This window comes from Acipenser ruthenus, chromosome 16 (assembly GCF_902713425.1).
Source record: "Acipenser ruthenus chromosome 16, fAciRut3.2 maternal haplotype, whole genome shotgun sequence".
Taxonomy (NCBI): domain Eukaryota; kingdom Metazoa; phylum Chordata; class Actinopteri; order Acipenseriformes; family Acipenseridae; genus Acipenser; species Acipenser ruthenus.
The window spans coordinates 33431589-33456862 of NC_081204.1; the positions used below are offsets into that span (position 1 = coordinate 33431589).

The 25274-nt window shown below is 42.4% G+C and overlaps 1 protein-coding gene across 4 annotated transcripts in view; it reads left to right on the forward strand.

The window, feature by feature from the left end:
* LOC117412084 (stAR-related lipid transfer protein 13-like) overlaps positions 1–25274 on the forward strand; it is a 57855-nt gene that overhangs the window by 28395 nt on the left and 4186 nt on the right. For 3 of the 4 annotated variants that reach the window (XM_058989524.1, XM_058989526.1, XM_058989525.1), the window contains 11 exons: positions 14600–14671; positions 16535–16616; positions 18573–18636; positions 18880–20192; positions 20543–20716; positions 20821–20980; positions 21738–21936; positions 22234–22444; positions 23528–23642; positions 24064–24285; positions 24907–25124. In XM_058989524.1, coding sequence (XP_058845507.1) covers positions 14600–14671; positions 16535–16616; positions 18573–18636; positions 18880–20192; positions 20543–20716; positions 20821–20980; positions 21738–21936; positions 22234–22444; positions 23528–23642; positions 24064–24285; positions 24907–25124 — 2830 coding nt within the window. Of the gene's footprint in view, positions 1–7265; positions 7455–14599; positions 14672–16534; positions 16617–18572; positions 18637–18879; positions 20193–20542; positions 20717–20820; positions 20981–21737; positions 21937–22233; positions 22445–23527; positions 23643–24063; positions 24286–24906; positions 25125–25274 lie in introns of those variants that run through there. The other variant, XM_058989527.1, reaches the window with a different exon arrangement.

Genomic DNA, 25274 nt, shown 5'->3' on the forward strand with positions numbered 1-25274 from the left:
TCAGGGTCCTCGCTCTCGCTTCACCACATTCCACGTGTTCAGGATCCTGCAAAAACTGGAACAATATAACCTTGCTAACTTGGCACTTTGCCACTAACAAAACACTTTTTTTTTTATATAATCAGATATTTGGAAGTACCCTACTGTACATTCGACGTGATTCAGTTATTTATAAGAAGTGACAACAAATTGAATGCAATTACATAAGGTCAAACTATAAGAGCCCAGTAGACTGACGTTTCGGCAGACACCTTCTTCAGTGTGAATAATTCTGTGTTGTTTTTGATGAATGTTTCACAGGGTTCCCTTGCAAAGTGTACAGAAACGTGCTCCTCTACAGTTCTGCAGATCAGCCCCTTGTTTCCTGTTCGTGTTTGCCTGGCTGTTTCGGAACCTGCTTTCAGAACTTCAGTTAAACTGTGTAAAAATCCCTGTGGTCAGGCCATGTACTCAGGTGCTGTGACCCGGGGATTAAACACAGAGCGGCTGGTTTAGCGCTCAATTAAAAAGTCACTTGAAAGGATTTGTTCGGCCTCCTCTCAGGGTGAATACGTGTCAGGGTTTGGAGGATTATCCCTTGCTGCTCTGGAATTCTTCCTCATTGTGTTGAAATGTTAAAGCCTGCAGGTACCCCGTTTCCTTGCTTGCAGCCTACGTGGTCCCCGTAGGCAGTACCTTATGCCAGCTGGTACTACATGTGATATGTACTGTAAACAGACTGAAGCATTCAAAAGCAAGCTCAGAGGAGACGCTGGGATGTTGTTAGGGTTCCTGTCTGGGCTCAGGTGCCCACCTTGCTGTTGCGGTATTTGTTTGTGGCTGTTATCGGCTTTATTTAGTATTGAGATCTCCCAGCTAAACAGACCTTCTCTTAAACCCCTTTTAAAAATATGGTTGGAGATAATTCAGATTCCTAGCAGTCTGACCAGCTCTGCACAATTTATATACAGCAGAACCACAGTACTGACCCCGGCAGCTCTCCACATTGTGAGATATGGGAGGTCTTCTCCGAGGAAGTTAAAGGGTTACTGGTAAGGAAATGGATCTGAAATACTGCTTGTATTGTGTGTACACCCAGTTAAAAATAGGGTTTGGAGGGATAGATTTCCTTTCCGCTGTACAGAACATTGCATTCCTGAACTGAACGCTGTTAACCTCTTGAAGAGCTCGTTGCACGCTGCTGTCCATGCCGCTGCTTCAGCTTGCACCCTTGCTATGTCATGCTTCTATCCCCCCCCACTTTGTTTAATTCTTGCTTAAGAACAATAATGAGCTGGATTGACCGGCGGTCCAGGATTCTCCTAGTAGCACATCCTAATCTGTCCCTTCAATGTGTTTAGTTCCAAAGCTACACGCTTCAGCTAGCTCAGCAGTGGATCTCTGCTGTGAATAGCTGCACACAGCATTCAGAGAGTCACGTTCATTAATGTCAGTCTCTTCTGTGTTCAACACGGTTTAAAAACCTCAATATCTAACAGAGAAGCACCATGGCAAGCAGGCTAATTACGTTGGTTTATGAAGGAAAAGTCCACACCACAAGCTTATGGAAAGAACTATGCATTTAAATAGTGTATTTACCCATATCATGAATTACCCATTACAATCTGAACTGTTTTTCTGGGGTCCATAATAAAACTATGAATACATTTGGAGAAATGAATTTTTCAGCAGCCTTTAGTTTAATTCAGCCTGCCCACATGTTGATGTTGAACAGACTGAGTACTCAAGAAACAGAATGCATTAAACATGTCAAATATCTAAGAGATGTGACCCACAGCCACAGTGCTGTACTGTACACGCTGTACTGTTCAGCCTTCATCCTGTTTTTATTCTCTTTTTTTTCAACCAAGCTGTAAAACGTGTTTTCAATAGTGTACGCCTTTTAGTGAGAAAGATTGTGTGAAAATGTAAAAGTGTGTTTTCAATACTGTGCGTCTTTTATTCAGAAAGAGCTTATGTATAACTGCAGGGGTTTTGAACACCCCTCTACACCAGTGCTATGGTAATGCTGTGTCAAACCACATTGGTTTAATTTACTTTTGATCTGCATGTTTTGCATTTTTTGACTTGGTGTGATTTCACACACACACACACATATATTGGATGGCGTCTTCCGCTGAATTGAAATACACATATCCAGTTAGTACATTGTTTAGAACTTGACACTGATAATATGTACAAGTTATTCTTTCCCCCCTAGTACTGTACAGCATGGCAAGAGGAGTCCTTGTGGATTTCTTCAGGCTAACTCCTGTATTAATTGTGTTCCTTTATTGAAGTGTTACAGAACACCCTGTGCCTCCTGTTGTTCTATTCTCAGACATATTGCAGAATATCTTGAAACTCTTCATCGCTCTTCGTGGGTCATAAAGCAGCTGGACTGTATGTTAGCAGTGCATCCAAGATCACACTCCCTACTGCAACAAAGCTGGTTTTCAGTTCCCGCAATACGGCACTCCTTTCAGTCGGAGATTAGAAGACAAAATCTCTTTCTCCTGGCAAACGTTCCCGAATTAAAAGTAAATAAGTGAATCTCTATTTGATTCACCTGTGATGTGCGAATAAAAATACCAGAACAATTGGGAATATGTTTGGGGGGGGGGGGGGGAGGGAGGGGGGGGGGGGGGGGGTGCTCTTATTTCAGTCGTATCCCCAACCCACCCCCCCCCCCCCGACAAGACTGGTTTGTTTACTCTGTACGTTCGTAAGAGTGATGGGCTGCCAGTGAAGATATTAACGAATGACATTTCTGCACAACAACAAGGGGAAGTATTCAGTGAAGCAATTTCCTGAGCATGCTGTTCAGAAGTAAAATGGAGGTTGAGGTTGTGACCTCGGAGGAACCCAGACCCATCCTCTACTGGAATTTCAACAGGAGCGTAAAATAAATACTGTATGGCAATTTCGATGACAGATGATTCAGTAACAGACCTCCTGAACTGGTTGGTTCCCAAGTGGAAATTCCCATACAACTTACTGGAAAACGAAGGAACAACAAAGGATGTCATAAAATAAATCACTATTTTACTTTAATTGAGTTATAGGAATAGATATGGAAATGTGGTTAAAGCCATGAGACAATTGGGTGTTTCTCAACTTTGGGACAAGTACCTAATTTAAAATAATAAAAAAAAAGCTTTATTTGTCTCATTCTTCCAGAAGAGCTACTCCATGAAGAACAGTGAGAGCTGTCTGCAAAGCTGGTTTGAACCCAAAGAAACCAAAATCTTTGCTAGCGCTTCATAAAGGAATAACTCGTTTGCAGCATGCAATATAATAATAATAATTGCATGAGCTGGAAATTTATCAAAGCAAAACCACATACACACTATGTGTCCAAGACAAAAACAGTCCAGACCCAACACTAATCAAGAGCCAATTAGATTTCCTGTTAGACACACATCTGGTGCTTTATATAGATGACATGAAGCACAAAGGCTTTCTGTAGTGTCTGTGGTTTCTCTGTTTAACCTGTTTAGAAGTGCTGTATATAATACAGCAATATAAGCTTATCCAAATTTAGCTTGCTTAATTGAACCTTATTGTGAAAAACTGCTTTGCTGAGCCCTACAAATACAGTCATGTACTGTAGTTCCAGTTAATCTTCACTGTGTGTTTTTTACACATTTCATTTCATTTACTTCTCATGTGTGGGATAACATAGCAAAGTTATTGCACACAGATTCCTGTTGACAAAGTAAGCAAGTTGTATTTGCACCGGAGTTTCCACAAAACCAAAACCATGTCAAAAATATTTGACATAAAAAGAAAAATACAGCGACACAAGTCCCTCCATGTTTCCAAACTATGTGTACAGTTAATGTTTGTGTCTGGGCTGCAGAGAGCTGACACTGACAGCAATTTAGGATTTTTAAACTGTTCCACACCCTTTGTCAACTTCTTGTCCATTTCTTTGAAGTATTGTTTTTACTTGGTCGGGAAGTCCTCAAATTAAACTGTGCTGATCAATGCTGCCTGGCCCTTTTCTTTATAAACAGAAAACTGCTTGTTTTGTTTCCTAAGTCACAGTGGCCAGCTGTGGAAATCTTATTAATAAAGTTATAACCAGTGTACAAGAAGCGTGAGCATTTCAAAAATGGATTCATGTCAGCCTACTGGATAGAGCTCTGTACTGTGCAGTTCATGTCCAGTCGTAACGTGATGTCCTCTTTCTCGGAGTTAATATCTACACTTAACTGCATCTAAAATAGAATGGTCCTGTGAGTTTGAGATATCAGTCAGCCTAATAAACACTTGCAGATAAGCACACACCATGTTTATCAGGTTTAATTACGTTTATTGCCACATTCGCCATAGAGCACTACGTTATCATTAACCAGCTGCTTGTTTACATGATTACTATCGGAAGTGACCTTTTCTCGCTCAGCACGTGGCTGAAGGTTACAGCTAACAGGGACACGCAAGCCGGTTGAGTTCTCTGTTTTACAGGGGGAACACTGACATGAAAGCGTGGCCAAGTTAATCAGCTACACATCTGCAAACATTTGCTTTTCTCACGTGATTTACAATCACACTCAGAAATGTGCTGTACAGGAGTTCAGATGAGGTGCTTGGGGTCTATTTAGCTGATCAAAACAGGGACAGATCAAGGTACTGCCACCATTTATCCCATTCAAAACTTAGTGAATTCCAACAGCTATAACAGAGTATGTTTGTCTATTTAAACAAAGAAGGTGAAAATCTTGAATACTTAATGCTGGCAGTGCTGTATTTTGGTCTTCCACTGTATAGGTCAGCTGAATAGACCACCTCTTGGTAAAAACTTTATTGTAACTCCAATTTCGTGGATGTCCTAGTACAGTGCTAATTTCAGGAAAGATAACCCTAAGGAGGATTACAGTACTGTACCCCTGTCACATACAAGGAGCGCAGTGACACTGATACCCCCCCCCCCCCCCCCCCTCGCTACACACACATACACACATACACACACACACACACACACACACACACACACACACACACAGTCAAACCTAAGGAAAAGGGACAGCTGTCAGGTTCAAGTGCACAGTCGTCGGGTGTGAGATTTCCCTGCACGGCCAGTTGTCTCCTTTCACAGCTCTGGAGCCACATTCCAGAAGTGTCTGAGCTGCTGTTTCTCTCCTCCTTTGTGAAGCAAATAAAAGACTGTATAACTCAACAGGCCTGTTTCTGAATCCAGGCAGTGTCTGCAGAATATCACACCTGTCACACTGAAGAACTCCACTTGACATGGTGCAGTCCCACTCTGCTGGGCGAGAGAATGTAAAACATGTGCAGACTCGGTGGACCTGTCACACGCTCTGTGTACTGTGTACACTGTCTGCTCATTGAGGCGTGCAGCCTCGAGAACACTGGAGATCTCCAAATATTGAACAGCTTGATTGACTAAGAATACAGTTCGTATCAGGAATAGGATATACGAACTGGTTTTGATTGTAAGGATTGTACTGTGCAGCTGCAGTTACTTGTGTCGGTTAAAGCTTGTTTAATGCCTTTTAAATGATACAGAAAACAACTTCTTGCAACTGAGATGGGAAGGGTTGTTCATGGAGCAGGTTGCATGACTACAAGCAGTGATCAAAACACACTTCCCAGTGCTGCTTACAGGAACATGCTGGATGCATGCAGACTCTGGCAAGAAACGATCTGACGCCAGCACCAGTGCAATGCGGTGAGGCAGTGTAATAGTGTATGAGTGATTGCTTTGTAGCCCTTTTCCTCTTCACGAGCTTTAAATACGACCTGACCTCCGCCTAAGTGGTTGCATTACCTTGTTAGTGGGAGCTGAATGTTGGTCCACTCCCTGCAAACAGTACAAGACCAAAATAAGCAGGAAACAACAGAAGGCTGCTGGAGCCGTCTGGCTGTGCCGTATTGATTTTGTTCTTGTTCAAGACCACACATCACAGTTGGACTACACCATACTGTACACTAATCTCAGCAACACAAGGTCACAGTTAAGGACTTCTGCAGCAAGGGGAAAAGACTCCTCATGGTTACTAATTCACCAGAATGGACTGAATTCTGTTGAATCCTCCTGGCTGAGTGGAAAAGCACCCACTTAAAGGAGTGCCAACCAAGATTTGAATATCTGTTTTCATAGCTGTTATTAGCACAAGCCCTGTTAACACTGGCCCGCTTTGTTGAGGTGATTTGCTTGCATTTTATTCTTTGATTTTAAAATATGCAGGTATTTCGAATGACAACGCTATAAAAATAAAAATGGTTCCTACTTCCTGGTAAGGAATCACTTCCTATGCAAAAAGGATGACATAAGGACATGTAGGTTGCAATGAAATGTTTTGCTGAAATCAGATCTGGGTAGCGTAGCACATGTAACGGGCAGTGCTGTGTGATACACTGGCATTAGTCTGTCCTGTCCCCTGTCAATGAGATGAGGTTAAAAGCTCTAAACCCATGAATGCAGACAAGCCGGACAAGGGAGGAGGAAGAAACTGTTTTTTTGTGACGGCTACAGCATTGTACTTGACAAGTGAAGCAAACACCAAAAGATCGTCTGCACAAGAAAAACACAAGCAGTGCTAATGTTGCAAATGCTAACATTACCTGTGATAACGTTGGCAACGGGTTCAAGGTGAAAAGGTGGGTAGCACAGACACTATCAAGTAGGAAAGCAGACTGCAGTTCAATCCACAGTCGTTTTGATCGGAAGTTTCTGTTCGTTTGGTTTATTTCATCCTTTTTTTTATCATGACAGTCTGTTTCCTAAGGTTTCTGTCCCCATTACAGGATCTGTTTTAAACAATTCCCAAGGGTCTGTCCATCTCAGTACCAGTAAACTGTTTTTTTGTTTTCTAAAGACCTTGGCACTGATTGTAGTTAAATAGGCAGCAGTTCCTCTGCACTTTTGCCTAAACTGATAATCAAAAAAATGTGTTTTAATGGTAAATCTACTTTTAAAAGACATGTGCTGGACTTCATACAGGTGTGTGTGTGTGTCTGTGTGTGTGTGTGTGTTTAAATGATTATCAATGGATATTTTATTTCACGATAGTCATGTAGGTTGTAATGAAACGCCCATAGAAATGTTACTGTCCCACTGCAGTGCGTCTAAAGTGACTGTAGCCCCAGCTGAGCCACTGTACTATTGTGACTGAAATGTTCCCCCATGCCAGCCTGTGGGAATGGTACAGCCCAGCGCTGGAGGAGATTGCTGCTCTTGGGACATTTGCTCTCGAGGAACCAGATGGCTTTTAGTTTGAATGAGGTCAGGAAGGGCAGGGTTTATTATCCTCGTACAGTAGCGCAAACCCGGACCTGTCCCACTAGTTTGAGACTGTGCTTGTTGTTAGACTGCATTCTGTGTGCTTTTTATTTGTTTTCTGCACGGAACTCTGAACTTTGTCAAAGCATCCTTCGAACTGTGTTGTACATCAATGACTTCTTTTCAATGAGCAGCAGAGATAAGCTTAGAACGCTTGATGATGATGGTAAGTCGGTGGTTTGTGTGCATTGTTGTAAGTGTACAGTACGTGTGTATAATGAACCAGGACGCTTTCATAAATGTTTTCTGTTTATGGTCCAGCACTATGATTGTAATTCTGCTTTAGCCGGACACTGACATTTCATGACAATTTTGATTAGCAGACATTTGAGACGTTTGTTGCGCTTCGCCGGTTTTGCCCTGAAGTTGATACTGTGCTTAATTGATTTCTTAATACATTCGCCTGATTAACGTCTTATCTTATTACTTACTCCTGGCTGATGAAGGGCTACTGCACTGACTCCAGTGGTGATTATATCAGGGGGAAATAGTAGATCTTTCAACACCTATTAATACTGTTTTTGAAGCTTTAATTTCAGCTTTCAGTGAGGCAAAAACCTCCAGTTGGTGGTAGCTGCATGGCTGTGATTTTATGAACTGTAATTTTGTGCAGTAAAGTATATGGATTTAAGTGATATTTTAATACAATTCCAATAAGTTTCTTAGTTTCATCACTCGCTTTGTGTCCAGTGTTAGATACGAGGAGAGCAATTGCATTGGTAAGCTTTATTGTTCTAGCTTGTTAGGTTAGAATGGGTATTTTGTTGGTCAAAATTAGAAGTGAAAAATTAAACCATGAAAGCTTATCTTAACAAAGCCAAAATGACCAATGGGAAAGTACTATATTTTATACAGGAGTATTACTGTAAGCTAACAGTGGTATACGTACAATATAATCGACTATGAATAGCTGCCTGACAAAAGTTTTGGTAGCTAGCGCTACCAAGAGAACAGTGATCTTTGACCGCCTGCCTAGCTGTCTCTATTGTCATACATGTATAATCTTGAAAGAATTTTAATTAAATAATAATGTACAGTAAGCCTTAAGTAGTACAGGCTTTGAACTTGTGGACATCAATGGTTTACATTGTGGACTCCCGTTGGGAAAGTGATGTGACACAATAGTTCCCAAACATTCCATGGACACAATAGCCATTATTCATCGCGAGGAAAGGGTTGCTGTTGACCGGAGATTTGCTGTTGCAGAACCCCCCCCCCCCCCCCTTCCTTCTTAATTGGAAATTTGCAGAATTGTAGCTCATTAATACAGTATTGTGTTGTGCAGATGGATAAAATATAAAAGGGTTGTGCTGTCCTTTTATTAAATTAAATTGAATGTCTCTCTCTCCAAAAAAATATTACAAGAAGCTTTTGGCAGGTTATAAATAGAAAACTAGATATCATAATGGACTGTGGTGGGATGCAAGTAATGCCCCATGCCTGTGTCACAGCAGCTGGAAGCCATTTCAGGGTTTCTAAACACAAAGCTTGGTGGGTTGCACCGAAATGCAGGTTTGTTTGGGATCGTGAGGTAACCACAATGAACTGTCTTGTCTATAAACCCTATGAAGAATCCCAGTAGAGATGCTGGCCCTCTGTAGTTTCCACTGGCTGTCTCTTCAGTGGGCTGCATGCCCTCTTGCCCAGTAATTAAAGGCTGTCTGTCTGACGTCTAGATGCTAAATGAAAAGAAGATTCTCAGCTTTTGGTACAGAACTCATTTCTTGCCCCTTATACCGACAGCAATGAAATAATAAAGCAAGAAATAGCATTGATGAGGGTGAAGAAAGCAAAGCGACCAGGGAAAAAATGTATTTATTTATAATAAATGTGGAAACGTGGCACCGATTTTTACAAAGTAAGTAAAAGCTTGACACACAATGCAGAGGGGTATGTGGCTCTTCCTAGTTGTTGCCTCTTAGCACACTCCAAACTTCCTTGTTGTGGCTAGCCATCTGTTTCTCAGCTGTGGAATTCAACCCTCCCAACCCCTCTCCACACACATACATACATACACACAAACACACACACACACACATACATACATACATACATACATACACACACATATATATACACATACATACACACCCAAGAAAAAAACAAAACAATCAATAGAATTTGAGACATGCTGAATAATACAGAAACTCTCCTTACTGATAAACAAGTGTCACTTTTAATAGGCAGTAAACCATCTCACCATGACAGCTTAAAGGTCTCATGAATGAGCTCTCCACTGCCTGTCAAGTCACTGAATTATGTATGCATTGTTTTTAAGAATCTTTATTTTGCCAGCATGTGCACTGACAGTAGTTTTAAGCCCTTGTGTAACGTACATTCCTGGTTGTTTGATTGGTTATGTGATTTAAAACAGCTGTTTTTTTTTTTTCATTGCCGGTTTTGACTCTTGGGCAAAAATGATTAAAAAAAAAAAAAAAAACCCAGTACAGTTTATATAACTTGGCAAAAAGAAGGATTCATGAGACTGATTATCAGGTTATGCGGCAGTGTGTTTGTTGTACTTGAAATAGCTCCTACAGTCCCCTGTACAGCCATAAAGATGATCGGTAATGAATGTTGTGCTACCGCTTGTTTTTTCTAGGGATCCCTCTTCAAATTGGGATTTTTTTTATTTTGTACTAGCTAGCAAGATATTCAACATGCATGCACTAAGTTGGATGGTCAGTAGATTGCATCACCAGCAGGGAAACTCAGAAGCTGTTTTTGTGACACTAGAATAACGTAAACCCTTCTCTGTATCATTCCACGGATCCCCTGCCACCCATACCACCCCCTCCTTGCTACTGTACAATTTAGCATCAGTATCTTACAATGCTGTAAGTCAGAAGCTGTGTGTGACTCAAAAGCAATGATCTGTGCTTCCTTGTTGAATCAGTAGCTATCACAAGTTCCAGGCTCCAGTGAGTGATGCGTCCTGTCAGTGACCCAGGAAGTGCTGCTCTGCTGTGCCACAGTGTCATGACCTCTCTTTTTTTAAGATTCTGAAGTCAACTCGGAGGCCCCTATCGGCAGAGTGAGCTGTGGGCGTGAAGCCCACGGCTAGCAAAACCAGATGGTGGCCTGTGCTGGACCCCTGCGCTTAAACTGGGAGCAAGGCAGGGGGATTGTTTGAAGCTAAGGTAGTCAAACCTGAGTAAACCACATACAAGGGTGTACTCAAAAAGATACCCACCCCATACGCAGAGCTAAACTGTATCAATGAACTGGGCAATTGTTCTCTGTTTATCCCAAGGCACTACTACTATTCTTTAGGAAACCAAAGAGCCCGGTCTTTTAAAGCTTCCAGGAGTTCTTTGTCTTTACATTTTATGCATCTCTAAATCCTCTCCAGTATTTCATTCAGTCGCTGTCCCTGGAGGCTGTTTTTATTAAAGCATCACACATCATTTTCGTGTAAAGTTTTAACTTGTAGCATACTGTAGGAGGAATATGTTCTTCACTGCATATGCAAAATATATGAATTTTATTGTACATCTTTTAATGCATACAGTAAAGCATGGGATTAAAATACGGGCATGCAAATTGAAAACAAGCAAGAATCAAGTTTGAATGTTTTTATGATGGTCCTAAATAGCCTCATTGTTGCATTAGGCTCCAGTTTGAATGCCTTCAAGCTACCGAATAAAAAAAAAAAAAGCCAGATAACAAAAATCTTGATTTTTAATTGGCACAAGCACTGCCCCCCTCCCCAATCTTGAGGGGGGGTTTGGACTGCAGGCAGGCCTTCCTTGTATGCTGTGCCATTACTCAGAGGCTTTTCAGTGAGTGCAAACTCCTTGGAGAGAGAGTGAGCGAGAGTGCTCTGCTTTCTGTGAAAGTGTGCGCCAAGACATTTCTGCACCTCACTAAACAGTGTTGGCAGATTACGTACTGCAAGTATATGTAGTCAGATTAGATGCACTTGTATGGGTATTTCTAGCCTATGTTGCATGTACTGTATTAGGTACAATCGGTGTTGAACACATTCATTCTGTCTTTCTTAAATACAGTTTAAAAACAACTGGCTGATCGTGATAGCTTAATGAATTGAATCCCAACTCATTCAGTGACTGTGTGGAAGTCGGTTACCTTGGTTTTATTCTTCTGAGTCATTTAGGTCAATTGTTTATAATTAGGCAGTGCATGGTTGCAAACGTCTCCGATTACAGTATAAGAGGAGAAAATGGATTGTTTGGTAAACTAGTGGTTTACTGTGACATCAGTGTCTGTTGAAATGGAGATTTTTAATATATACATAAATGTTCCCAAGAAATTTATTTTAAGCACTTCCGTTACAGTCTATGACAAAATACATGTATTACTGGATGTCCATCATTACAAAAATCTGCATTCACTAATATTAATATGTGTCTCAACATATCTGTCTTCTGTGAAACATCATATTCAGCTCTGTGTTTTTGAGAATAGAAGTTTGCCTTTGAAAAGCTCATTGTTACCAATCATTTAGATGGTAGTGAAGGGTAATTCCTCTGGAGCTCCTTAGCCCAGCTTCTGAGAAAACCTTTGGCAGATGTATTCCTTGGCAGTCACAGCACTCGCTTCCAGTCAGAGTCTCCCACTGAGCCATCAGCATGGCTCCATTGAAATGGTTGAAAGAGGAAAAGGAGAGGACAGTCTGTCGTTCCTCTTCCTGATTCATTGGAAACACAGCCCACTACGCCAGCGCTCGGAGAGCTGACCTTGTGTCAGTGTGACTTTAATTGGGCAAACCCAACCGCTGTCCTCTGCTGAGCCTTTTTGTCCGCCCTATCTTTAAAACATAGAGTCAGAATTCCAAGGTGTCAGATCACATGTGTTATCTGTCTCCCTGCTTCAAGCTTAATGCATTTTAAACAGGGAGGGTATCCATGTTACAGGTCAGCACGGACAGTGTTGTGTTTTTTTTTCACCTACTTTGAAAAGTCTTGATTGTGGAAATGATGCCTTTTGCTTTAGAAGAATTTATGTACTGTGCCATGTCTATGTATTTAAAGCAATGGGGCGAGTCTCCACCCACCTGCGTCCATATCCTCTTGTCTGTCTATGTCGAACCTGGATGCAGGTGGATGGATTGTATTGAAGCTCCGCCCTGGAGCCAGGCTGTCGCCAAGTCAGGCAAAAAGGAAAAGAGAGCCGCACGAAATGGAAGCACCACTTCCTCTGGAAATGTCATTCCTCATGGTGTCACTTTGCTGAAATGTACGTGTCAGGCACAGGACAGAAATAGAGAGCACACGGGCTTCCAGACAGTTTTGCTGATAACCTCAGAGAAGCGGGAGAAACCTGCTGTATGGGATAGATTGGAGTTCAGGTTTGACAATCCAACAACAAATAGAAGCAGTAACTGATCGCAGCTTGCTGCGGAAAGAAAATATATTCTATTTGAATTCTTTCTGGCCTTGAACAATGTGTGACTGTTAATGCGGCACCAAAGAAAACTGGACTGAGGGATCACATCTAAAAATAACAGCTTCCTGTGATGGTGATGGTGTTGATTTCCTTGTGGCAGTGTGCAGTTTGTTGGTTGCAGGCTTGTGGATTTCAGATTGCTTTGTGCTGCAGGTATGGAAACTCTTTCTCTTTTACTTAGTGTTTTTTAATCATTTCAGTTCAGTCTGGCTTGATTCAATGTATATACTTGAAACCTGAATGAAAAAGCATGGGATTTCAGGGTGGGTCCTGTTACCATGGGTCCTGGTATAAGGTCAGTTGTACAGTATAAGGTACCCTGATAAAAGGGTAGCATCTGGTTCGACTCTTAGTCTTAGATGATAATAAAAAATGAACAGATGACAGACAAACTTTTCGTCCAGAGAGAATAGTATTACTGCAGATTTTTTTTATTTTTTTTATATATTCACAAGCCTTGCTGAGCAGCTGATTTTGTTGCAGCCTCCTGGGCACATGAATAGGTCTGGACGGTTGTACTCATGAGCTTTCTAATGCACTGTGCTTTCCAGTTTTTATAATATATATCTCCCCAGCATTCATCCTTACATGTTTTATTCAATAATGGGTCTGGCGAGGATTAATTTGCTGCTTTCCTGAATTGTTCATTTAACTGACTTTTCACGCAACCTCCCAGTACGCTGGACTTGCGTGTCAGCTGAGCTGGCTTGGGACCTAGGCAGTGTAAGGCTGTGCATGCCATTGCAAGTCTGCTGCCCACTGCTTTTGAAGCACACATTGTAGAGACAAGCTTGGGAACGCGGGTTAATCACCAGCGGATTCATCCTGTGTCTGTGCTTAGAGATTTGGGGATTTAAGGAATTTTAAAAGTTTTAAGAAATGGCAAAGACGTAGTTTATTAAAAGGTCAAGAAATGATGCTGAATTGTAAGCTGAAGCAGCATTATCAAGCCACATAAGTGTTACATTTAAGTATATAAAAAGAAAATGTACAATAATACAGGCTCCTGAAATGACAGCATTACAAATGACAGCTTCATATCTGAAGTAGGTGCAGCAGACCATGTCATTCAAACTCATTTAAATACAGTACATGCATTCATTGCAGTACAATATGTGTTGACGTGAACATTTACATTTTATTTTTCCACCCCAGCACTGCTGTATTCTAGCAAGCACCTCACTGGCTCTCTGGATAGAGATCTAGTACACCGCTGTGGGGTTGAATTGGGTGAACTGGGTGAAATGTCAGTTGTGTGCTGTTCCTGATTTCCTTTTCATAATGTATGGATTTTCATGAAGATCTGTTCTTGGTTTTGTTCTACTGTCTTTTTTGTTCAGTAAGATATGACTTTCTAAACACAACTGTCTCTGATGGCGAGAGCTGCTGGCAGAGATGGGGCTTTCTCCTGCAAGCCTCGCTGTGTTATAAACTAGTTAAGCTGCTTTTAACCTAAAGGGTCGTTAACAGCCCATTCATTTCTGCTGTAAAGCAGGCTGCCGTCTGGCAGATGCGCAACCGTCCATGAGCAAATTTGATTTGGGGCATGTGTGGAGTAGAGCCTGTTTGCTATCCAGCTGTATCTGGAGTGCAGCCAGTTTTCTTATCCGTCTGTTTTTCCAGAGCCCTTCATGTAATCGTTTGGTGTCAGGTAAATGATGGGTATTCTCCAGATCTTTTTCTGGGAATTGTTAGCCTGCAATTACCATGCCCATGTATACAGTTTACCAGCCACATGCTATCAGAAATCATGAAATCATGATAAATGGTTCTCGTATGCCAAAAGCATGTCTAAAGTCCTGAAATAAATAATAATAATAATAATAATAATAATGAAAGGAATGTAAAAAAAAAAAATCTTGCTCCTGTATGAAAATTATTATTGTTTTTGTTTTCTTCCAGAACTTGAGGCTACAGAAGCTTGTGATTGGCTTCAAGCAGCTGGATTTCCGCAATATGCACAGCTTTATGAAGGTAAATATGGACCGTGCACATGTGCAGTACTGCAGTCTATCTGCTGCTGTGCAATGTATAGCTTGAGGTTAATTTCATTTCACAGTTTGCACATTTACCAAAATAATTCCCTTCGACAGTCACTGTCGTGGAAGGCTGATTTTCAATGTCCTTTACTCCAAGAGTATTGCTGCTTCTTTTTGTAATCAGAAGATATTTAATGCAAGCCAGTTTCAGTAAGTTAGGTTATAACTTTTGGAAAAAAAAATAGAGTAACTGACACTTTTGAATAACAAAACTGATGCAATAGAGGCCCCATGCAGGCAACTGCTGAATAAATTTACATAGGCCAAGGTAGTAATACCTGGATTAGTGAGGCAACACATTAATCAAAGCCTCTGGCATAAGTGTAATCAACCAAGCCATTTACATTTTCAACAGGCACCACATTAAACTGCTGCTGCCATTAAATAAAAAGGCTTCTCTTCAAACCTCAGTTAAGATTTAATTACAGGAAGAAAAACTAAATCTGCCAGATATGCTCATTTGGCTCCTCGCCAATGAACTTTATGTGATTAGCCAAGTACTGTACTTTTACATAAAGTAATATGCATAATTATAATAGATGCAGATTCGGCTTTAAATGCCTCCTTTTCAAATAATATAAACATTTAGATTGATTTTGCCGCCCCCACACACACTTTCCTTCCTCCTGTTCCCAATATATTTGTTCCTTGGTTTGAAAATGTGTTCTTTTAAAGAGCAGCAGGAATGCGTTTCTGGATTTCGATGCTCCATTTAGGTTCTGGCTTCCAGAACAAGAATGCAATTCCAGTGTGAGCTTGTGAACTTGCAGCTGTCGCTGTGCAAACCGCTGTGGCTCGTGGGCTGCTCTCTGCAGAGTGGTACCTTTCCCCTGCTTACTGTCCTATTCAACATGTGGCAGCTTGTCAAAAATCACAAATTTCAACTCTGAATGGCCTTGGGAGGAGGGAGAATAGGGAAACAATAGCTGGAAATGATGCATTGTAAGGATGTTGTGGGACACATGTTTTTCCACATATATATATATCATGATTTTTTTTTTTCAAGCGCACAGAAAAATTGATTGAAAATAGCACGGCAGCACAGTAATGTGGCTTCGTGTTGCTTGTGCCAGACAGAGGCCCTCTTTCTTTGGACCCTTGGTCACTGCTATAACAGTTCAATTCCTCCTAAAATCATTGTTTGACACAATTTATTGTATGTGATTCTGAAACCTGAGCAAAATGTTTCTTGCAATTTCAGAATGTGTCTCGAATGAATTTGCACGCAAGTCTGGATTTTAATTAGATGACTCAAGACAGTTGCTGGCTGAGACTGAAATGCACTTAATAAAAAACACAGACACAATGATTTGCATTCTCTAGACGTAAGAGAATCTAAGCAGCTTGTGACTGTAAATGTCCAGTTTGTGGTCGGTTTGTGCTGAGGCACTTCAGGACATTAAAATAACAGACGTGAGAAATGAGAAACTCACTGGCCTCATCAACTCCAACCCCACGTCATGAAACTTTCTGCAGTTCCCGGTAGATATTGTTACAAATGAATCCTGTAAGAAAGGTTATGTGCATGTTCAGTAGAGTTATTTGTATCCCTTTTTAGAATAATTTCATGCAAAACGTACACTGCTGTAAATTTCTAAACTCTAATTATGAATTATGAAACGTAATAATAATGCGTTTCTCGCATACAGTTAGCAGTTTGGCAAGGGAGGCCTGTGAAAATGCATTGGTTCAGCACATAGCAGAAGTTAGGAGATCCTTTTAATTTCCCCTGACCTGTTTGCAAACAAAAGTAGGAAGTGTGTGAGTTCCGAGGCTGTAGCTGTGGTTTGTTTTGCAGACTCTCTGTTTCCCATCGACATCGCCTCTGTGAAAAAGGACCATGATTTTCTGGACCGGGACTCGCTGAAATCCCTTTGCAGGTAACTAGAATCTTCTACATTGAGCAATATGAAGGACACACTACAAACAAGCTTCCAGTGTCCAGATCTTTTTTACATGGTTTAAAAAAACAAGGATGCAGTGTGAAATACCATAACTCTTACCTTCCCCTAGATTCGAGTCAAAATACGACCCCTGCAGTACAGCGGCTTTTAAAAAACACCTAACAACAACAAACTGTGGTAAAGATCAATGATTTTGCTTAGTGTGTTTTATGCGTTAGCAGGAATAAAGAGTTGCATATTTGCACATCGTTTACATAGTTTTTATTTATATAGTACTTGTTTTGAAAGCTGCTGTAAGTATAGCAGTGCTATAACATTCATTTTGGGGCTTGGTTGTAATTATTGCAAAGCATCACAGTGCTGGGATTTGAACAGTCCTCCTTGCATCCAGAGTGTCAGGGCTGTCAGGCAGGGATTTCCATCTTTCTTTCACCGCTGTTGCTCTTTGTGTTGCGTTTCCGCCTCCTCGGTAACACCATTCATTGCATTGAGTGACCTATCAATTGCTTCTGCAGGTTTTTATTCCAAGCATATTCCTTGCAATGTGACTGTAAACAGACCTGTTATCATGTAAGCAAATAATACAGTGTGGTATAGCTCCCTGTGGAGTGGCTGTGAAATATTTGCTTTAAAAGGTGTTAGATGTTGCCCTTGCATACCTTTTGCGGGGGGCGGGGGGTAGAGACGCACTGTACTTTACACGTAAAGGTATGTATCCAAGCTTAGGCTAAAATCAGTTTGAAGTCAAGACTGGTAGGAAAAGATGCAGAGTGCGTTTTTGTGTGCTGGTGTTATTTGAATGAGAACCAAGCTTTAATTGAGGTGGAGTATTGCATGTTCGGCAGGTCATTTTACCCGTGTTTGTAACAGTGTAGGTGTGCAATGTATTGGTTTAATGTCAGTGTGAACTTTGAGACAGATTTGAGCCAGACTGGATGTTCTTTGTGGGGTGAGGAGGGACCCTGGATTAAGATACTGACCTTTTACCGAGAGCAAACTACAGGTAGCAGCGTTGAAAAGTTACCTGATGAAGCACATTGATAAATCGCTATTGAGAAATACTATAGGTGGGTCTGAGTATTGCACAAACATGCTTGGGCTTCAGTTGAAATTTCCATTGAGCTTCCTAATACAGATCGTGTTTGTCCGGAATCATATTTCTGATACTTTCTGCGTCCAAAAATATTTTATTAGTTTTTTTTCTACTACCAAAAATATTACACTGGCTCCTTTAAAAATATAGAGGAAGGCATTATACAAAATATTTGTATGCGTTTTACATACCATCGTTAGTCTGTACAAAACAACCAGCAGGAATCTTTGCAGAGTAATGGCAAATGTGTCTTTGTTTCAGGCAGACTACAGGGGTTAATGAAATAAGCTTATTAATGAGACCATGCATTTTCTCCCAGAGCACTGTAGTCATGTGACTGCCAGGTGAAGCCACAGGCTGAAGTGTTGGCAGTGAACAGATGTCTGTACATTTTTCCATTCTTGCTGCAGAGATACCCGTCCTGTTTTGTTCTGCAGTGTGTGTGGGAACCTCTTGAGTTTCCACTCATCACTGTCAACCTGCTGACAGTTGGAAAGGGTCTCCATTCCCTGTCAAGCCATTCACTTTCCTTGAAATGCAAAGAACAAAACTCCTTGAAATGTGACCTTAATATATAGACAGAAAAGATCTTGCAATAGGCCTGGCTTATTAAACAACGCAGAGCACCTAGTATAATCAGGAATGCACAACACAATATAGGCCTAGGTTTCCTGCAAATAAAATAAGATTTATTTGCAATTCCAGGTTTCAAGACTAAGGGGAAGTATTTTCTTATTGACAGACACTTGCTGACAATTAATCACTGTTCCTCTGGGATTGACTACAGTTCTGTATCAGATTTTCTAAACAATTAATGACATTTGCTCTTTTCCTATTAGGAGACTGACAATTCTGAACAAGTGTGCCTCTATGAAGCTGGAAGTCCATTTCCAGCGCAAACAGGTTGGTGTTCTTTGTGATGTGATGTTTTTAGGCCTCCTTGCACAAGACTTTAGGCAAAGAGTCCCCCTGCGAGTCAGTGGCTCAGCTGGGAAATGCATCTCTTCTGATTATCAAAGCTCAGCAGTAAAAAGTAGGCAATACTGTATCCATGCATGAATCTGTAATGAATTATTTTCGGCATATATGTCTGTTACTGTACTGAGGCTTTAGATTAATATGTTGCCATTTCTTTTTGCCGTTTAGAGCGAAGACTCGGAAGAGGAGGACCTGTGTGCCATCAGTGACCGCTGGGCCTTCCAGCGGGACAGTAAGCGATGGTCCAGACTGGGGTCCTTCCCTCCTCCCAGCTCTCACAGCCCTGAGGTCCTCCACTCTGACATGAAAGCCTCAGCCAGCCGGGAGAGCGTCCTCAGCGACTTCAGCGACCTGGAGGGAGTGTCTGTTCTCAGCAGCAGCAGCAGCAGCGCCGGGAGCTCTGGAGGAACCTCGAGGAGTCAGCTCACCATGGCAGAACCCTACTCCAGCTTCTCCTCCCGTCACTTGGACACCACCGCTGTGTCCAGCCGCAGTCTCACAGAGAACCGCTCCTCCAAAGACCTGCTGACTCTCAAGGACATGCCAAAGAAGCACAGATCTCAAAGCTTCCTGAGGAAAATCGGATCTTTCAGAAGAAAGGATAAGGACAGAGAAGCAGCCAGAGCAAAAGACTCCGACACCCAAGGCTGTGACCTCCAGGAAGGGCCACTACAGTCTTCGATGAGCTGCACAACCAACGAGAGCCTTCCAGGCTTGAAACAGAACATACCTGAAAGCTCTCAGTTTAAAAGAAGGACGAAGACCATCTGTAGAGCTACCGCCGGCCAGCCTGCTTCTGAAGGCAGTGGGAAACAGAAACAGAAAACCAAAAGTGGAGGGATTTACTTAGAGGATTATGAGATGAGCTTAAAGGTTCCCAACTGGACACAACAGCTTCACGGGCCACTGGATCTGCAGAAGGACTGTGTTGTTTACCTCCCCAGTGACCACAAGCCAGGTACCTTCCCCAAGTCCCTCTCCATTGAGAGTTTATGTCCCGCAGCCAACGACAATCTTGGGAACTGGAGATCGGGCAACACGTCATTAGAGATCTCGATGTGCAGCAGCAGTGAATCGCAAGGCTTTGGCAGGTTTCGTCCACGCAGGAACTCGTGCAGCTCCATGGGAAGCATCTATGACAACGTACCCGAAGAGTACCGCAGCTCAGAGGACCTTTTCAATTTAGGAGCGGGAGGCACTTGCGACCTGGATGATATCCTGCAGCATGTTCACGGGCTCCAGCACACGATCGATCTCTGGTCCAAAAGAGTTTGTCCCGAGCTGGATGACTTGGAGTCTGAACTGCCCATTGACCCCATCTTCCCATCCAGTGTCCATTTTGAAGAGCAGTCCATATCGGACGTGGGAACCGCAGCTAGTGACTTTGACAGTACAGGGAATTCTTTAAATGAAGCAGAAGAGATGGAAATGAGGGAACGGAGGGATTCGGGAGTGGGGGCCTCGTTGACCAGGCCTAGTAGGTGAGAGCTTTCAGAATAAATAAACTGATCTTTCATCTGTGGATATTAGATTGTTGCTTCAGTAACAACCTTGTATAATGGCTGGTGTCTTGTAACAGGTGGAAATAGCAAATCGCTGTCAGTGTAACAAATACTAGGACAATAAACTGCAATCTGATAACAATCGTTCCACTTTACCTTATAGAAATTGTATTTGCAGTTCACAATTCCACCATCTCAATATTCATACACAAGATAACGCTATGCTTTAAAAGCAAGTAAAAGTAAAGTTAACCCTCATAAGAATCAAAGGGAATGTGCAGTTGTCTCTGTTTTTAAATGGTTTCTCATGCTGTGCATTGCTGCTTCAGGAAGCTGAGGTGGCACAGTTTCCAGAACTCGCATCGTCCCAGCCTGACCTCTGCATCTCTGGAGATCAACCGCCAGTCAGCCGCTCAGCTCAACCTGCTGCAGAAATTCTCACTGCTGCGACTCACTGCCATCATGGAGAAGTACTCTGTGCCCAATAAGCAGGGCTGGAGCTGGTTAGTAGCACCCTTCCTCTCACAGTACCATCCTGCGCATGCCTGGGCCGCTTTCCATTTGTTAATCTGATCTGGTTTAATCTCTGAATTCTCCTGCTTTACAGGACGGTGCCAAAGTTCATGAAGAGAAGTAAAGTTCCTGACTACCGGGACAAGAAAGTGTTTGGGGTTCCCCCGATCATCAACGTGCAGCGGAGCGGGCAGCCCCTGCCTCAGAGCATCCAGCAAGCCATGCGATACATCCGCAGCCAGTGCCTGGACCAGGTAGGTCCAGCCGGGACTACTTCATTTAACACTGTTGGTTGAGGGCCGCTAGCAGTGTTCCCATTACGAGCTATGTGCTGTACCACAGGGCAAACAGGACATTTGGTCAGTTTGCTGCTGCATGTCGACACTTACCAAAAGTAGCCTGATGTTTAATTAAGCTCTGCGCCACCATACTCTCAGTCCCCCCCAAGCATACATTCCCCAGATGTCACTTTAACTTAATTAGGAATCTCTGCTGGGAACAGCTATAAAGTTACTATGTTGTGAAAGCCAAATTCTTTAGAAGAAAATCAATACAAAAAAATAATTTTTGCCTAGTGCCTTATCATTGTCAGGTAGTGTTCTTTTGTGCTTTTGTGCTGTGCAATAGAAGGGCAGGGCACCCGCTTTCACTACCCATACATTCTGTATTTTAACACTAAATGATGTTATCTGGGATAGCAAACAAACACACAGAATGGGTTTTCTTTTTGGTTCAGAGATATAAAGATATAAATCCTTTCGAAAGAAACTTTCAACTGCTCTGTGTTGTAACATGCAGAAGTTTGTTAACTGTATTGTATTTTATATGAATGTCACAATATACTTGAGGTTACTGTGTTATACCAACTAAATGTAGGTTTAAAGTATTGACCAAGAGATAGTGGTCCAGCAATGAAAGGTGTATTTCAGTTCCTGCTGTTGAGCCAGTCTCAGTGGGTTACCAGTTCAGGTTGCTCACACAGTATTGAGCCTCTCCTGTCCTGCTGTCCAGGTTGGTATCTTCCGGAAGTCAGGTGTGAAGTCTCGGATCCAGATGCTGAGGAAGATGAACGAGACCTCGCCTGACCATGTGAGTTACGAGGGGCAGTCTGCCTATGACGTGGCGGACATGCTGAAGCAGTATTTCAGGGACCTTCCAGAGCCTGTGTTCACCAGCAAGCTGACTGACACCTTCCTCCAGATCTATCAGTGTGAGTACAAGAGAGAGGGGCACGTTTAAATAAACGCTTGGTCATATGCACAGAATAATTATAACACACTATCTATAGTCTCTGTAGTAGTAGTAGTATCAGCAGCAGGCATTGCCTTTCATGTGCACCATTCAAGAACAGAGACCTGGACTTGAACTGCTTCCTTATATAAGATTCTATGATGTTATCAGACCCTGTTGACATGCCTTCGTTCACTCACCCCCTGGTCCCCCTTTTTGTGCTTACCGCCGGCCAAGCAGCACCGTATGCAAATCTTCGGTTCCCTCTGCCTCTCAGGTGTCCCGAAGGAGCAGCGTTTGCAGGCTGTGCAGGCGGCCGTCATCCTCCTGCCAGACGAGAACCGGGAGGTGCTGCAGACCCTGCTGTACTTCCTGAGCGACATCGCCTCCGCCCAGGACAACCAGATGACCCCCGGAAACCTGGCCGTGTGCCTGGCCCCCTCCATCTTCCACCTCAACGTGTCCAAGAAAGAGAGCACCTCCCCCAGGTAAGGACCCCTGGACCAGAGGTGAATTGGGTTTAAATGAAGAATGACTTATTTTTATAAGACTCTTCATGTTATTATGTGAGTGAATGCTGTCTCAGACCAGGGGTTTTTGATCTGAAGTGCTTAGTATTAATTAGAAATCTACATGGACCGCCATATCTCTCGGCCTACGAGAATCGTTCTTTCTATTCTTTGTCATTTTATCTTCTGCTTGTGAGGCTATAAAATGAAATGGGACCATTGTATTTCGGCTGCTCCTTTCATGACACGAATCCCATTGTAAGAGGTATTAGGGATTGCTGAAAGAAGGATAAAATAAAAAGAAAACTTAAGGGAACTGAATGAAGTCAGAATCATATGTTTCTCTTGGTAGGAAGTTCCATAGGCTGGATTTTAGGAACTGAAAACACTGCTTCAATTTGAATGTATCTGTATTAAAACTGGACTGTTAACGAGGACTGTGCAGAGCTGCTTATCCTGTACTCTCTTCTGGTACCATGCATGTGTGCGTGCGTGCGTGCGTGTGCGTGTGTGCGTGCGCGTGTGTGTGTGCGTGCGTCAGTGTACACTTATTTTCTCTGGGGAGCAGCACTAGGGTGTACCCGGGGTGGGTAGGATATACAGTTAGTGTGTTATTGCTGAAAGCCCTTGCTGTCAGATGAAGGTTTGTAACTCCACTGCTGCTGGGGACAATTGTCGTGTTATCTTGTTAAGCAGACTCCTGTCCTTTAGGAGGAAAAAGCTGCAATGTTCTTTCTCGCACCATAATCTCAGTTAAGCATCGAACAGAGGGGAATAATCGGCGTGTCTGTATTCCCTCTGTCTTTCACACTGTCTGAAGTCTGGTACTTGACAAGTAAACCTTGTGATCAAGCCTTGTGAAGGGCCTTCTGCCATTTTAGAGTGCTGTATTTAGTTCAAAATAATACCTTCCCACCCAGTGTTTTAAAAGAGTGAAGTCTGATAGATACCTAGAAGACACTCTGTGTTGTGATATGTTTGTGCTGAATGCCTGTATTGTAGACTGTGAGTGTGTGTGTGTGGGAGACTTGATCACTAAAGTCTGATGTCTTATTCTATCAGATTGATACACAGGAGGGGGGCTGCAGGGAAGCCTGATCAGAAGGACCTGAATGAGAACATGGCAGCCACCCAGGGACTCACTCACATGATCATCGAGTGCAAAAAGCTGTTCCAGGTAAAACAGCCTCTTTGACCGTGTCTCAGTCCTCCTATAGACATCACTTATTAACCATTGATTTAGTTTTTTCTTGTGCAAGCTATTAGACATTTCAAGTGTGTTAATTCGCCCTACTTGTAACTTTTTTTTGTGATACCCAGTTACCTCTTTTCCTTTCGTGAAACTTTGCAATCTGTATTCTATGATTAAAAAAAAAAAAAAAAAAACCTTCCACTGCCACATTGATTTTAACCTCTGGACCATATCTACGGTTTGGCTCTTTTTTTTGCAATTTCAGTTAATTTCATTGTTACGAATCGTTTGCTCTGATGTGACACACTCCCCTTACATCATACTACCAGGGGATTCATTGGTAGTTTCCTCTTTGTCTTTAAAGCAGACTCACTGTGTGCATTTGTGTTTGGTTTCTCTTGCATAGATCCCCCATGACATGATGTTGCAGTCCCGAAACTCCTATGTAGCCGCAGACGCCCACCCACTTCCCCTGGAGGGGTTCAGCAGGAGTCTGCTAGGTGAGCCCAGGGATTATCGGGCCTTCCTGGAGGACAGTGTCCAGGGTCTGTTACGAGAATCGATGGAGAAGTTTAAAGGCTGGATTACCACACCAGGACCTGAGAGCACCGAATTATCATACAAAAAGGTTTGTGGATATGAACTGCTCTGCTAAGTGTTTTTTTTTTTTTTTTTTACCTGTCAGAATACTGTAAAGCTTTTATCTGTCACATTTAATTTAATTGAATTTAAATTAATTGAATTAACTATTGTCCCGCAGGCACTTTCAAGAAGGAATTTGTAACTAATGATGTTAACTGTCGTCTCCTAGCTTCGCATCATTGTTTTTGATGTAGTGCCACGGTAAACCTTGGCTGTTTGCTGCCTCCAGTACCACGCTAAAATGGGCTTTTGACAGCGAGTTATCCTGTTTCCAGCGATTCAGACTTGACAGACAAGTCTATTGTGCTGCTAAATCCACCTGCAAAAGGATGGTTTGGGGATTAGTGCAACAGCGGTCATATGTGTTTTGTACTATAGGTTTCAACAATCTTTCCAGGCTACTGGATTATCTGCATGATGACTTTGCAGTTGTGACCTTGTCTGACCTGTGATAAGTCTCTAAAGACAACCCAAAAGGGCCTTCAATGGTTGCTTTAGACTGTGAATGAAATAACTAATCCTGTGAATGTTTGTGGCTTTGGTAAAGGTTATTCTTAAGACATTCATAAGATGTGAAGTGCCTCACCTGCGTTGCTCACCTTCACAGGTTGGGGACGGGCACCCCATTCGTCTGTGGAAGGTCTCCACGGAAATCGAGGCTCCACCACTCACAGTGCTGCACAGAGTGCTGAGAGAGCGCCACCTATGGGATGACGATTTACTGCACGGAAGGGTGATTGAGGCCCTGGACAAGAACACTGAAATCTATCACTACGTCACAGACAGCATGGCACCTCATCCGAGAAGGGATTTCATCGTGTTAAGGTGGAGTACTGCACGTGGCTGCAATTAATCATAATAAATAGAATAAAAAAAATCTGTTGAATTTATATTAAACACTGGAGTAGCTGGTTATGGGTCTGTATATACCCAATAGTAAATACCACAGTGCTGGTCTACAATATCCTCTTTGGT